The 15985-nt window shown below is 36.6% G+C and overlaps 1 protein-coding gene across 3 annotated transcripts in view; it reads right to left on the bottom strand.

The window, feature by feature from the left end:
* The window catches only part of LIN52 (lin-52 DREAM MuvB core complex component), a 108683-nt gene extending 93010 nt beyond the window's left edge, over positions 1-15673 (bottom strand). For 2 of the 3 annotated variants that reach the window (XM_081291835.1, XM_081291837.1), the window contains exons 1-5: positions 15511-15673; positions 8386-8460; positions 6085-6122; positions 2896-2962; positions 831-914 (exon numbers count right to left, since the gene is read on the bottom strand). In XM_081291835.1, the coding sequence (XP_081147961.1) occupies positions 831-914; positions 2896-2962; positions 6085-6122; positions 8386-8460; positions 15511-15541 (295 nt within the window). In that variant the 5' untranslated portion in view covers positions 15542-15673. The remainder of the gene's footprint in view (positions 1-830; positions 915-2895; positions 2963-6084; positions 6123-8385; positions 8461-15510) is intronic. The other variant, XM_081291836.1, reaches the window with a different exon arrangement.
* Positions 15674-15985: the final 312 nt, after the last annotated feature.

Here is a 15985-nt window from a genome sequence, read left to right as displayed (position 1 = left end):
CTCATGGCAGCTAATACATTCTTGGTCTGTATGCATTTAAAAGCATATAAAAAAATTTCTAATTTTATATGCTTTTCTTTGGGAAACCAACCCTTTACTCCTATTCCCTGTGATTTAGGTCAAATGAACACCTCTTAGCTGTGTCTGCACACAGGCTAACATAGGCCTGGTCCATCAGAGTGCTCCAGGCTATCTGGCCAAAGGACTGGTTCAAGGTTGGATACATGAGGCAACAAAAAACAGCACAAGTCTTCCCCAGGAATTTTCAAACACTTCTTTCTTCTTTTGGGATCATGAAATTCAAAAACATATGAACTGGACCTCCTTTTGGCCACCTTCCTCAGTGCTGAGAAAAAGCTATCCGCAGCAGCAAAGAATAAAAGACTAACGTATCCATGAAGGTGAGTTTTGATATGCAACATAAAGCAAGAATTAGAGTGCATCCCAATGCTATCATTAAAGGTTATGGATTTAGATGACCCCAAAGCTATTCTCTACCCCCTGGACTTTTAATTTATATGAACTAATAAAGTCTTTCTTCAGTCTTCACGTAAGCTAGTTCAAGTTGATGTTCTATAACTAAAAACTGAAGGATTTCAACAGGCTTTTACTGCAAAGAGAAAAATAAGTTTTTACCTAGTAAATCCCAGTTAATTATTTCAGCACACTCTATCATAAAAGGCATACTGTAGAGTAAATACATTGACTTCTTACCTTCAGTCACTTATCTTTTCCCTAATAAAGGGACTATTACATTTTCCTGAAGTGTAACTTGAAATTCAGGAAATACACAACATGTAGCCCCAAATAAATGTGATCTGTGTACTTACACTCATCCAGCCCCAGTTGATAGGCCAGGTTCTGTAGACCTCGTACCTTCTCCATCAAATTAGCTGTGGTGAGACTTCCCAGTTCTAAAACAGAATCATTTATTTCAATACCATTTCTTTCCACTGTTTTCTAGTAATAATTCATTTGGGTTGTGAATCCTGGCTATAGAAGTTTTACAGTACAACGTGGGCACAGCATGAAAAAAAGCCAGAGTTTAATCTCCCACACCACCAAAAAAGAAAAAGAAAGAAGAGTTTTCAAGTTAATTCCTACTGAATAAGTAGAAAATGGGTTCATATTTCTTCTCCAATCTTTTACATACACGAAACCAGTGAAATTTTCCACTATTGCAAAATGCCTTGAAATGATCTTTCCCATTTAATAAGAAAAGAGCAATAGTAACAAATTAAGTATTTTATCCTAAGGATCCTTTCATAGCATTCATTTTGTCTAGTGCAAAATGCATACATCATTAAAATACAGAACCTTATGATAGGACTGGGGTTGTGGCTGAGTGGTAGAACACTTGCCTAGCACATGTGAGGCGCTGGGTTCAATCCACAGCATCACATAAGAATAAATAAATAAAGATATTTTGTCCATCTACAACTAAAAATATTTTTTTAAAAAGCAAGCTAAATTACTAAAAAAAAAAAAACCTTATGATATGCCTTAGCATTGAAAAAGCCCTGCAAAATGGACAGTCTCCATTTACAAGTCTCCAGATTTCAACTAACAATAAAATAGCAACAAAATATTATTTCCCATTTTCCAAACTTTTCCAAAGTTTAGAAAACATAGACTAGATATAAATCCAAACTTACCCTTCAAATCAAATTCCTATAAAAAAATTTTAAGTTTTCCAAGTAAAAAGACGTGATACTAGAAATAAAAACCTACTTTCCCAGATTTTCATTTAAGTAAGACACAAATCCTTTTAGTTTTAAAACACAGGTCAATTTTGCATGGAACATAATAAGATCTCTCACTTAAAATTTGAAGTTTCCTTAGGAAATGCATGTTAATGGGATATTAAATAAATGTCTGTTTGGAACATCAGAATAATGAACCTGAGATGCCCTTGAGACTTAATTTTTTCCATGGCTAGAGGAGGGGAATCTGTATTTAAGCATGCAGAACAATGAATTACTTCTGAAATCAAATAAAGATTTTTTTCTCCCATTTATCATGCTGCAGTCATTATCTATATCTGGCATAAGGAGACTTTCTTGATCTGTTCAGGCTGCTTAAATAGCTTAAGACTTCCAGATTTTTTACCATAATTTCAGTCTATTACTTCACAACCATCATGAATCTTATCACCAGAAGGACAATAAAATAAATAGTGGAAAATTAATGTTTTTAATTTAAATTTCTGTTCTGTGACTGAGTTCCAAATCATTCATCAAACGTAATATTCACTACTTCTAGAATTCTTTATGGAAGAAACTAAAAGGATAGGAAGAGGAAAAAACCAGCTCTTAACCCCTTAAGAAAGGTTGTCATTTAAGCATAGCAATGACAGCAATATATGCTATGAAATCCTAAATAAGGCACTGTGTTTTAGTGGAAAAAGCTTAGACTTAAAAGAACTCTTTCTAATAAATCTTGGTTAGTTAACCTCTGAACCATGGACATCATTATACCTAACAGAACTTTGATGACAATTAAGTAAGAAAATTTATATGAGAGGTTTTTTTGTCAATTGGCATTATACAAAATAAACTTAATATTAAAATAATTAGCAACAGAAAAATTGTGACAATCTTGAATTGTCACAATTGTGACAAGGTTTTTTACAAATGGAAAAAGTAGAGAAAGGCATTTCAGATGTGAAAAACTATGAGTAAGGATGGTTAAGTAGGCAGTCTGAAGCCAATAATACTTGAAAGAGAAAAGTAAAAAAAAAAATTGGAGGTGGTTTGTGTCACATGTCTGTAGTCCTGACTACTCAGGAAGATGAGGTAGGGGAATCACTTGAGCTCAAAAGCTGAAGACCAGCCTAGGCAACAGAATAAGATCCCATTTCAAAAAATAAAGTTAGAAAACACCAGCACCACTTACCTTTCAACATGTCAATGTCATCCCGTTCTATTTCAGCCATCCATTTGGGTGGAGAGCTAGTAATAGGCTGTCAGAAAATAATATATCCATTCAGATACATACAAAGTGTGAAGAGACCCTACTCTTCCTTCCTATAAGAAACGTAGCTTAAGGGGCTGGGGTTGTGGCTCAATGGTAGATCACTTGCCTAGCATGTGTGAGGCCCTGGGTTCGATTCTCAGGACCACATAAAAATAAATAATAAACGTCCATTGACAACTAAAAAAAAATATATATATAGGGCTGGGGATGTGACTCAAGTGGTAGCACGCTCGCCTGGCATGCGTGCGGCCCGGGTTCGATCCTCAGCACCACATACAAACAAAGATGTTGTGTCCGCCGAGAACTAAAAAATAAATATTAAAAATTCTCTCTCTCTCTCTCTTTCCTCTCTCACTCTCTCTAAAAAAAATATATATATATATATATATATATATATATATCTTGTTACCCAGCCTTCAGGTTGTTTGAAAATACTTGCAAATTATAATTTCAAAAATCCATATTTTTCTAAGTTCAGATATGACTTACAAATAATCACCTTACAAAATAATACTGCTCATCTTTTTCATTTATTTATTTATTTTCTTAGTTGCAGATAGACACAATGCCTTTATTTATTTATTTTTTTATGTGGTGCTGAGAATTGAACCCAGTGCCTCACACATGCTAGGCAAGTGCTCTACCACTGGGCCATATCCGCAGCCCAATACTGCTCATCTTTAAAGCTGAAATCAGAGAGATGTTGTTAAAAGAACTTGGTGAGACTACTATTACTATTTCAAGTTAGTATAGCATTGAAATTCCATTCTGATGGCAGAAAGAAGACTCAAGAATGTGAAAACCCTAAACTAACTGACAGAATAGAGAGAATGGTCATTACTTAAAATTTACCTCAGATGTACTGATTTAGAATATCTGGGACTGGGGAAGGGTTCAGTGGAAAGAACAGAGCAAGGGAATCCACAAATAGACTTTCTAAAAAATATATTTTTAGTTGTAGATGGCATAATAACTTTATTTTATTTATTTTTGTATGTGGTGCTGAGGATCAAATCCAGTGCCTCACACATGCTAGGTAAGCACTCTACCACTGAGCCACAATCCCAGCCCGACAAATGGAATTTTTTTAAAGCTCCATAGCTACAACCAATTCTGTCACATACAACAAACAATACTTCAGCTCTTGAATCTTCTCCCTTTTTAAAAATTAAAATTGAGTTGGTATTAACCATGTAACAAGCAAACACTTTGCATCATGTCATTTACACCCAAAACAACTCTATGAAGTAGGTATTATTATTTCCATTTTACAAATGAAAAAAAAATCAATGTAGATTTTAAATTACTTAGCCACACAGCTAGAGGAGTCAAGATTCAAAATTTACATAATCAGAGTCCAGAAACCATGATGAGTCCTCTAGGTTGCCTCCCCTAAGACACTCTACATCAAATTCACCATTTTTATCCCAAGTAGGGATGCTAACTAGGGTCCTAGGGGGAGGTAGAAAGAAAACTCAGCATATGTATATGCACATTTCTAGGAAAAAAGGTATAGATATTTAACCAGATTTTTTAAAAACACCACACTCCAAAATCATTATGTAAAACAAATAAATCATTCTTCACCAAACCTCACTCTTCAAATGAGTACACATACATACACACACACACACACACACACACACACACTTATATTTACAACTTAAAATATATACTTATAACCAAATATAATTAACTAAACTGAAAACCAAGTATAACTGAGATAAGAAGAAAATCAAATCATATACTACCTGCTCTATCTATTAGACAAAAGTTGATCCAATAGTAATGCCACCTTGCATTGTTGATTACATCCTAGACACTAGGCAGTGTTTTACGTGCATTATGGAATTCTATACAATAATTTAAGGTGAAAAACTAAAGTTCAAAAATGTTAGAAACTTGCTCAGATCACAAAAAGTTTAATAGCAGAGTCACTCTAACACAGGTGTGCCTGACTCAAAAGCTCCATACGACTGCACTCTCCGGCCTAGGCCTTACAAGATGCTGAGGAAGCAGAGGCAAATACTCATACCCGACTCAAACAAATGAAAGAGGCTACAAAGTCTAGATTCCCTTGGAATAAGACTCACAGAATCTAAAAGCCTCAGGTCAAGAGGAGGATATTTAACTCAGCACCTTGCACTCTAAATAATGAGAAGAGAATGCTAAAAATATAGTAAGAGACAGTGGGAGTTATGTCACAACCCCCAACAATATGGTTTGAAAGAAAGAGCTTGGGCTTTGGAATTAGACAGATCTGAATTCAAATCCTGGTCTACCACTGCCTAGGAGTTGAGCAAGTAACTTAGCGGTCAAGTTTCACTGCTAGTCAGTGCTTGAAACAGTGGGCTCAAATCCTATTTAGTGTTAAGAATATAGAGGCCATAACGAGTTCAAAAACCTGATTCTTCCATTTAGAGTCTAAACCTTGGGTAACTTATGTACCCACAACCATTCTTGCAGATATCCTTGTCTGGGATGATTAATTATAGTACTATCTCATCTGGTTTTGTAAAGATTAAATAACATATGTAAAGTGCTTAGAACAGTGTCTGGCACATGGTAAGCACTATGATGCTATCATTAACATCATATTTTCCTGGTTGTGGGAATATATGAGAGAATATATTTAGAGCTTCAAGCACAAGGTCTGCTGCTGTGGAAGTGGAAAAGTATGTGGCTCTTATGAATGCCTTCTCTCAGGTTTCTAATGAAACATGGAGAAATTAGAAAATTCTCTAAGGAGAAATAAGTTTACACCATAATGCATTGGATAATTAAAAGAGAAAGCTTCAAAATTATAGTTTGAACAAAAAGAATACTACCAATACATTAAATATTTCAACTGCCTTACCTTAAAAGCTCTCAAACTGAGAAAAGAGGTTAAGAAACAAAGGAAAAAAATGTCAAAATAGAGCATCTGAACAGAGAAATGCATTATCAACCATTAACATGATGACAATATAACAGATTTATAGGACTGCAGTTAGAAAATAATTTGAAGGCTATCACATGGTTCATGAAAATAAAGAAATGAGAGATTAGAGCTTTCACCCAGGAGAAAACTTTAGATAAACTTCATTAGGAAAGTAAGATATTACTTACACTTTTGAAGGAAGCAGCAAATTCAGCAACACCTGGTACTGAAAAGAAAAAAAAATATTCATTCAACAATCTTTGAGTGCTCAGGCATAAAGGATTCAAATAATTAAGAAAACAGCCTTGCCATCAAGGACCTTACACTCTGAAAAAGAACAGTGTAAAACAATAACTCTAAAATTATTTAAGTGCACCAAGAAAGATGCCAGGTGCCATGGGAAGGCAAAAAAGAAAAAAAAAAAGGAAGGAAGAAAATCTAAACCAGACTAAGGAGGCAGGAAAAACTTCTGGGAAAAAATAATGCCTCAACTAATAATAATAATAATGCTTTAAAGGACCAGGAACTAGTTGTGAGGATGGTGAGATACAGTATCTCTTACCAAAAAGTTTAAACTTCCTTTTTAGTTATGCTGTTTTTTTTAATTCAATTACTCATTTTAAGTGTATCACAGGAAGAATTAGATTAAAAAACAGAAAAACAAGGGCTCCTTTGGAAGATTTACACTTGTTAGCAGTGCCTGCATCACATTCTGGTAAAGGCGTGGTTATGTGGCCTTTGGGTTAGGATGAACGATGCTCCCAGTAGAAGCAGGGGGACTGAGCCAGAGCTGTGGCCAGAACATGGGAGCAGTTAAACTGACCATTGTTGTAGCAGGTCATTATGTTTTACAAGCCATGAGGCATAAGGAGCCTCAAGTAAAACAAATTCTTAAAAAAGACTACCAAAAATTGCCATCAGTGGTGACTATTACAGAGGTAGATTTGAACCCCAAATGAGAAGAGGAAGCAGCATTAATACTTGGTTTAAGCCCTACTACTTCTATAGGAAAAACAAGATGCTCTTAAATTACCCACAGAAGGATTTCCTTAGATAGGAGCCTAAATCAATGAAGTTAAAGATTGATTAGAAGGTCAAGCTAAAAAATGAAGCAAATGTATGATGAATTATTAGTTTAAAAAAAATAAAAAACAGATAGTTAAAAGGGAAATGATGTTCAAACTTACTAATAAAGAAACACAAACTTAAAATAATAGAGGTTGGTAACAGCAAAAATTGGCTGGTTCGTGAGAAAATGGGCACTCTCTTCCACAGTCATCCTCTTCCATGTACACAAACACATGTGCAAAGATACTCATTAATAAAGGTTGCTGTTGTTGTTTGCAGTACTGAGGGTTGAACTCAGGTGTGCTCTACCATTGAACTACATCCCCAGCCCTTTTTTATATTTTTTATTTTCAAACATGTTCTAGCTGAGTTGCCAACGTTGGCCTTGAACCTGTGATCCTCCAGTATCAGTTTCCTTAGTTACTCAAATTACAGGTATGCACCACTATGCCCAGCTCTCATCAATAAAATTTGCAATATAAAACACTGAATGTAGCTTATGTCCCCAAATAGGATATGAATACACAAACTATAATGTATTCATGTAATAAAATATATTTAAAGGAATGAAATTGACCTACACATATAATAAGGTAAGATCTACTAATTAGTTACTAGGTTTAATAAATTAAGCTGAAGATCATATTCACAGGGATCCATCATCATAAAAAACAAAATAATCCATCTATTTTCTTTTTTCTTTAATTTTTTTTGACCTTTATTTTATTTATTTGTATATGGTGCTGGGGATCAAACCTAGTGCCTCATGCTAGGCAAGCACTCTACCACTGAGCCACAACCCTGGCCTCCATCTATATTCTTAAAAAATATATTTATTTAGGATTGGATATATAGCTCAGTAGTAAAGCATCTGTCTAGCATGTGTGAAGCCCTAGGTTCAATCCCTAGACCACACACACACACACAAAGTGGAAAAAAGTGTGTATATGTGTGTATAATACATACACATAAAATATATATTACACTACGTATATTTTATATATATACATTGTATATATATATATATATATATATATATATATATATATATGTACATATACATATATATTTACTTATGTGTATAATAAAGACCAAACCAATTTGTAATAAATTAATTATAGTTAACTTTAAAAAAGAGATTAAAGAAGGTAAGGAAATGTTTTATATATCTCAGTATTATCTATATTTATTACAGATATAGCTTTTAAAAACAATTATTATTTCAAGGATCCTTACTTTCTGTCATACAATCTTCTGGAAAAAATACACAAAACGGCTATTATCATTGGACATCAATCTCTTCACTTTGAAGTGAAATAAAAACTTTAATCATTACAGTTACTTGATAACTCTTCAAAAATTTCCCACGGGAATACTGGTTCTCATGCATCTATGATGATAAGAAGAAAGTAAAAACTTACATTGTTCTGGCCAAAGATCTGGTGAGGCACGGTCAAGTTTTTCAAAACTTAGCAAAGATGCTTCCAAATCTGTCCCTAGGACGAAACACCCAGATTAGACATAAAGACAGGAAACACATTAATTTCTACTTTATTACATTTCAATCTCAACGTAAACTGAAATACTCAACTGGAAGTCTAGAGATTTGAGTTCTATAACTACTAATGATCGTTATGTAAAACAAATAAATGATTCTTCACCAAATCTCACTCTTCAAATGAGTAAAACAGGAGTGATTTGGTTTTTTCTTTTGAGTACCTGGGATTGAACTCAGGGGCACTCAGCCACTGAGCCACATCTCAGCCCTATTTTGTATTTTATTTAGAGACAGGATTTCACTAAGTTGCTTAACATCTCACTTTTGCTGAGGTTGGCTTTGAACTTGAGATCCTCTTGCCTCAGCCACCTGAGCTGCTGGGATTACAGGCTTGTGCTACTGTGCCTGGCTAGGAGTGATGTGTTAGATGAGTGTTAAGAAAAATGAGTATTAGCTGGGTTCGGTGGCACACACTTGTAATACCGGTGATTTGTGAGGCTAAGGCAAGAGGATCTCAAGTTCAAGGCCAGCCTCAGCAATTTAGCAGGACCCTGTCTAATTTTTTTTTTTAAATAAAGGACTAGATATGTTACAATCAATTGAGTATCCTTTACTCCCATGAAAGATAAACTCCTCTGCTAGAACTCTGTATTCCATCTTCTCTTGCTTTGTCAAGAATAACACCTTCAATATCTTCCTCTTCATTTTCTATTTTCTCTAGACTCGTACTCAACAGCAAGCAAGTCTGCTCTAGAATTTCCCTTCTGTTATTTTTTTGTTTGCAGTACTGGGGATTGAACACAGGGGCAGCACTAACCTATATCCCTAGCCTTTTTATATTTTGTTTTGAGACAGGGTCTTTTTTCCTAAAGTTGTGACTGACCTCATATTTATGATACTCTTGCCTCAGCATCCCAAACTGCTGTATTATAGGCATGTGCCACCATACCTGGTGTAGAATTTCTTTCTTTCCTTCTTTTGGTATTGGGGATTGAACTCAGGGGGCACTTAACCATCAAGCCAATCACTCTTTTTATTTTGAGACAGGGTCTCACTAAGTTACTGAGGCTGGTTTCACACTTGCAGTCCTTCTGCTTTTTTTCTGAGTAGCTGGGATTATAAGCATGCACAACCATGCCTGACTCTACACAATTTCCTTACTTTAAAAAAAAACAAAAACAGAAACCAGCCAGGAATTGTGGCACTCACCTGTAATCTTAGCTACTCAAGAAGCTGGGCAGGATGATCACAAGTTTGAATCTAGCCTGAGCAATTTAGCAAGATCGTCTCTCAAATTTTTTAAAAGTTAAAACAATAAAAAAGGCTGAAAATAAAGGTACTGTATTTATCTACTATAAACAAAGATATTAATAAAAAAAGAAAAAAGGTGAATTTTAGCTACTGCACTTGCCTAACATGTGTGAGGGCCCTGGGTTCAATCCCTAATACTAATGGGAGATTTAAAAAAAAAAAAAAAAAAACTCCCTTGACCCCATAACTTCCTCATGTCCTTCATTAGTAAAGCTCTAGAGTTGTCTATCCTGTTGTCTTTCTTTCAATTCTTCACCTCACATTCTCTCCTTAACCTATGACAAGCAGGCTTCTGTCCCTACACATATGGATAGAACATACATACTGAGTTGTAAAAGACATCTGTGACCTATGTTGTTAAATCCAATGGTCATTTCTCTTTTCTCTCTTCTGTGATCTGATTACTCCATTTCTTTTCTTTTTTTTTTAAATATTTATTTTTCAGTTTTCAGTGGACACAACATCTTTATTTTATTTTTATGTGGTGCTAAGGATCGAACCCAGCGCCCCGTGCATGCCAGGCGAGCGCGCTACCACTTGAGCCACATCCCCAGCACCTTGATTACTCCATTTCTAACAACCATGCTGGTTTTTCTCCTAGTCCTTGACTCCTTGCTGGCTCAGCTGCTACCTCACCTAGTTCCACAACTCTTACCACATCTATAGGCCAATGACTCCATATTTACATTACCACCTTTCTCCTGAGCTTCAGTTATATGTTTAAATGGCTACTTGACAACTCTCTCCATTTATTTAAATGTGTGAAAACTTCTTAAACTTAGTATGTTCAAAATCATCATTTCCCAATCCTTGCCAACTCAAGAAACTGCAATATCCTAAACCCAAATTCTCTAACCAAAAGCCCAGATTCATCTTTCATGCCTCCTTTCCCGGAACTGTTCTAATCCATCAGTAAATTCAATAGTTTCTTCTCCAAAATACACCACAAAATCAAATATATACAAGCCATGACTTCTCTCCTGCACTACTTCAAAAACCTCTAAATAGACATCCCTGCTCCTGTTCTTACTCCTTCCCTTTCACCCTCAGACCTATTCTCCACAAAATAGCCAGATAGTACTTTTCAAAAATGTCAATCATGCTCGGCATGGTAGCACATGCCTGTAATTCCAACTACATGGGAGGCTAAGGCAAAAGAATGACAAGTTCAAGGCCAATCTGGGCACCTTAACCAGACCTTGCCTCAAAATAAAAAGTAAAAAAATGTAGCTCAGGGGTAGAACGGCCCATGTACCCATCCTCCTGACACACACACACACACACACACACACACACACACACAAGCGCGCGATTATTAATTTTATTAAATCACAACCCTTAAGTACATGTCTTTTCAATACTGGGAGTGACCACACCAGAGTACTCAGAGAACACTTCAGTAAACTGAGTATGATGATTGTCTTAGTTGGTCCACTGTGTAAAAATGGAAGATCATGTTTATTTTAGAGAAAGTGGTAGAGTGTTCCCGGGTTCAGTCCCCATTCCCATCCTCCTCTCTGAAAAAAAGGCAATCAGTTAATGTCATTCTCCAACTTAAAAGTTCTTTTTTCTAGCTAAATCTCAAAGTACATATCTACCATGTCCTATAAAATTCTACCTGATTTAGCCTCTCATTCATTCTTTGACCCTACTTCCCCTCTATTTTCCCCTGCACACAACAGGTACTTTAAAATTTGTTGAGTATTAATGTGTGCTTAGCATGCTAGTTAAATTAGTTCATTTAATGCTATAAACCAGGGGTTCTTAACATTTTCTGGATAAGCAACATCTTTAGAAATTTGGGGAAAAAAAGTACACACTCTCACCCTAGAAATGCATATGTGCATAAAACTTTGCACAAAATGTGCTTTTCTCTACACCAAATCGTTATACCAGATATTCCAATGGAATTTCCAAAAGCAATGTAATTGGTAAAGAACTCAAGCCTAACACACTGGCTTATTTAAAGTATCCAAAAATTTGGTCAGAAGAAATGCTACAAAATACATAAAATGTCAATTTTCAAATTCTCAAGAAATATCTCAATGGGAAACTCAATAATAACAAAAATAAACGTATTGGGGGGAGAGAATCCAATAACCAAAAAAGGTTGTAATACTACATTCTGGGACATAACTCTGCTGAGTCTTATGCTCATAAATTAATTAGACGGCTTTACTTGCATTTCAATTTTCTTCCCTTTTAAAAAACTCCAGTAAGGGATGGGGTTGTAGCTCAGTGGTAGAGTGCTTGTCTTGCACATGTGAGGCACTGGGTTCGATCCGCAGCACCACATAAAAATAAATAAACAAAAATAAAGATGTTAAAAAAAAGTAACTCCAGTAAATTTAGCATGAGAAAGACAAAAGATGCAGAAAAGTAAATTGAAGATTAAAGTGAACTACTTTACACAAACCTGTGCAGCAATAAAAATGTGCCAACCTATAGATTATATAAAACAGAACATATACATAATTTCTTGCACTATTTAGTTGTAAATAGTAGAGTGCGTGCAGTCTAAACTTTTATTATTACTTCCCTGTCTTCCATATATCCACGACCCCCCCCAAAAAAATCCACATACATTGTTAACCAAAAAATAAAAAGACAAAAGAGTAGCTGACCTAAACTTACTTTCAAATCAACATTATTTTAATTAGATTTTAAAGACAGAGACAGGATACTAAAAATAAAAGTGAAAGAGCAAAAGCAGTGGGATAATTCAGGATGATTTTGGTACTGTGGATTTAACCCAGGGGCATTTAACCATTGAACTACATTCCCAGCCCTTTTTTGCTAAGTTGCTGAGGCTGGCCTGGAACTTGCCATTCTTCTACCTCAGCCACCCCAATCTATGGTATTACAGTCCTGTGCCAGAGCGTCCAGCTGAAATACTTATTTAGAAGCTGCATTTAAATTCAGAATGCTTAATTTGATTTTGTCAAAGTAAAAAAAAAATAAGACTGGAGAGAAAAAAGGTGTAACTGTCAGAGAGGAGAATAAAAACTTTAAAATTCAAGATGGCAGCAAGAGGCAGTGGAGCACAATTGTAAATCCAGCAACTCTGGGGCTGAGGCAGGAGGATGGAAAGTTCAAGGCCAGTCTCAGCAACTTAGTGAGACCCTATCTCAAAAATACTTTTTTTTTTTTTTTAAGGGCTGCAGATGTTGCTCAGCAGTAGAGCACCCCTGGGTTTAATCCCCATTACAGGAAAAAAAGAGAAAAAATTTGCAAAAAAGAGACCATGGAGATGATTAGATAATCAAAGGGAAAAAATATTATTCCCAATACTCTTCTTAGCTAAGGAAAAAAAATTGCGAGAAGGCAGGGAAAAAATCAAAGACAAAGAACACAGCTCCAAAACCTCCAAAACTTGAAAATATATAAAAAAAAACTTAATAATAAATTAAAAATTTCAATAGCCATTACTTCTGTATCTACAACTTGGCTGACTTCTTTTGTGTGGTGAAATTTAAATAACATAAATTCACCATTTTATTCTTTAAGTGTATAATCAATGGCATTAAGTACATTAACATTATCCAATCATCACCATTATCCATCATCAAAATTTTCTCATCTTCCCAAATTAAGGTATTAAATAACTCCCCATTTCCTTAGCTGACTTCTTAAATGCCTTTTTTTCCTCCCTCTTCTGGCAAGAGAAGTATCTAAAAGGCAGAACAATTTCTTTTAATTCTGAACATCCACAATTTTTTTAATATTTATTTTTTAGTTGTAGTTGGACACAACACCTTTATTTCACTTATTTATTTATTTATTTATTTATTTATTTATTTTATGTAGTGCTGAGGCTCAAACCCAGGGTCTCCCACGTGGGAGGCAAGCGCTCTACTGAGCCACAATCCCAGCTCTACATCCACAATTTTCATACAGTATGTTCCCATGCTCAAAAAATTTCAGACTCTGGAACTGGGGTTGTGGCTAGTGGTAGCGTGCTTGTCTAGCACCACATATAAATAAATGAATAAAATAAAGGTCCATCAACATCTAAATAATTTTTTTAAGTTACATTGTTTAAAAAAAAAAAACTTCAGGGCTGGGGATGTGGCTCAAGCGGTAACACGCTCGCCTGGCAAGCGCGCCGTGGGGGGGGGGGGGGCGGCCGGCTTGGTTCTATCCTCAGCACCACATAAAATAAAATAAAGATGTTGTGTAATACTCCATGAGTTTATGAGGGGGAATGGGATAACAAACATGGAGGGAAATGAATTACAGTAGATGGGGTAGAGAGAGAAGATGGGAGGGGAGGGGAGGGGGGATAGTAGAGGATAGGAAAGGTAGCAGAATACAACAGTCACTAATAGGGCAGTATGTAAAAATGTGATGTGTAACCGATGTGATTCTGCAATCTGTATTTGGGGTAAAAATGGGAGTTCATAACCCACTTGATTCTAATGTATGAAATATGATGTGTCAAGAGCTTTGTAATGTTGTGAACATCCAATAAAAAAAAAAAAGATGTTGTGTCCACTGAAAACTGAAAAATAAATACTTAAAAAATTCTCTCTCTCTAAAAAAAAACTTCAGACTCAGTTGAACATTATTTCTAGATATATCTAATCTTTCTTTTAATATGTATTAATTGAAGGATAACTGCTTGCCAAGCACTATGCTAAACCCGGGGATCCAAAGACAGAATTTATGACCAGGCATAAAAGGGTCAAAGTTAACAGAACAACTATGCTGACAATGAAGAGATTAAGATAGTGAATAATGGTGGAGAGGGACAACTTCAAAAAAATGTCTGGGAAAGGCCTTTTCGGGAGGTGACATCTAAAATGAGACTTGGAATTGAAAAATATATTGATATTTGATTCATCCTTCCATCTCCTAAAGCACCCAGCATTTGCTTTTCATTTAGCAGGTACCCGATAATAGCTCTCCTTAATTCGCAAGATTCCTTCCAAACACAAAATGTTTGAGGACAGAAAACTACCTGTCAATGAAATCCGTGTGGGGCTGGGAACTACAGATGGAAAAATTGAGTTCAAAATAAGTACAAGACCCTAAACTCTCTAAAGCAGAGTGTACCGAAACCACCTAACTGCTACCTTGAAATGACTTGCATTTCAGTCAACATACAGCAGAAATTGTTCACTCACTCAGCCTAAAGAAATGACACATAAAGCAGACACAAGAGTGGTTAAGACTATTCAAGACTACATTAGAATGCTCGATTCTCGTTTCTCCAAAGGCGAGAAAACGAGAAGGTCCCCCGTTCTCTTCTGCCAGAGCAACCGAAAAAGCAGGAAAGAATTGTGTTTCTCCTGTGGTTCACCCGGGAAGAGGTCAGCCACCAACCCCGGCTAGGGCTCCATCCCTGCTCGATTAGAATAGAGGAGACACTTCAGTGGGGCGCCCCGAGGAGAAAACTATAGGAAAGCACTTCCTTTCCCCCAATTGTATCCTCTCTTCGACTTCAGTCTCACTCCAACAGGATTAAGGGAGGGCCAGGGCGATCCCGGTCCTTTTGCCTAAAACCGGTCCCTAGCTGATGCCTTCCTCCACCCGCCAGGATATATGGAGACGCTGCGAAGAACCGGCGAGCTGGAGACAGGGACGCATCCCAGGAAAATGAAGTGAAAGACACATGAGAGGATCCCAATAAAAAATTGTAAGTGCGAGGGGAAGGTGGATAGTGGAAGTTCCCAGAAAAGCAAAGAAAGAGATTGCAGGCCAAGGATCTCCAAGCCGGCTCCAAGCCGGCTCTTACCGTCTGTGGGAGACGCCATCTTCCGACCCATGTCACGTGACGTGGCCAACCGTCGGCGGGAAAGCTAGGATTCATAAGCCACGCCCCCAAAGAGACACCCAATCCCCAACTTGTAGCCGAATCTCATTAACCCCCTATAGGGCAATATTTGCCTATCCCCGCCCTCCCGGTTATAGTCACGCCCCTCGTGGTCGTGTTAAAGTGACAGCAAAATTCTTGGAGGGTCTATTTACTTTCCTTAGTGAGGGGGTGGGACCTGGATCATGCCCGTAGCCAATCGTGACTCCCGATTAGGGGGCGTCTTCCCCGCGTGCTCAGTATAGAGTACCCAAGTCAGGGGCGTGTCCCTATCTTCACCAATAGAATTGGCTGAGGTGGGAGGAGGCGAGAGCCATTCTCTTTCTGACCAATCATACTCCTACAGGACTGGAATTGAGAGGTGGAGTCAGGTGTTCCGGTGAGTGATTGGCTGGAG

This window comes from Spermophilus citellus (assembly GCF_964194105.1).
Source record: "Spermophilus citellus genome assembly, chromosome: 4".
NCBI classification, from domain to species: domain Eukaryota; kingdom Metazoa; phylum Chordata; class Mammalia; order Rodentia; family Sciuridae; genus Spermophilus; species Spermophilus citellus.
Note: the sequence above shows the minus strand (reverse complement) of the source record. Positions and strands in the feature narration are given on the sequence as shown.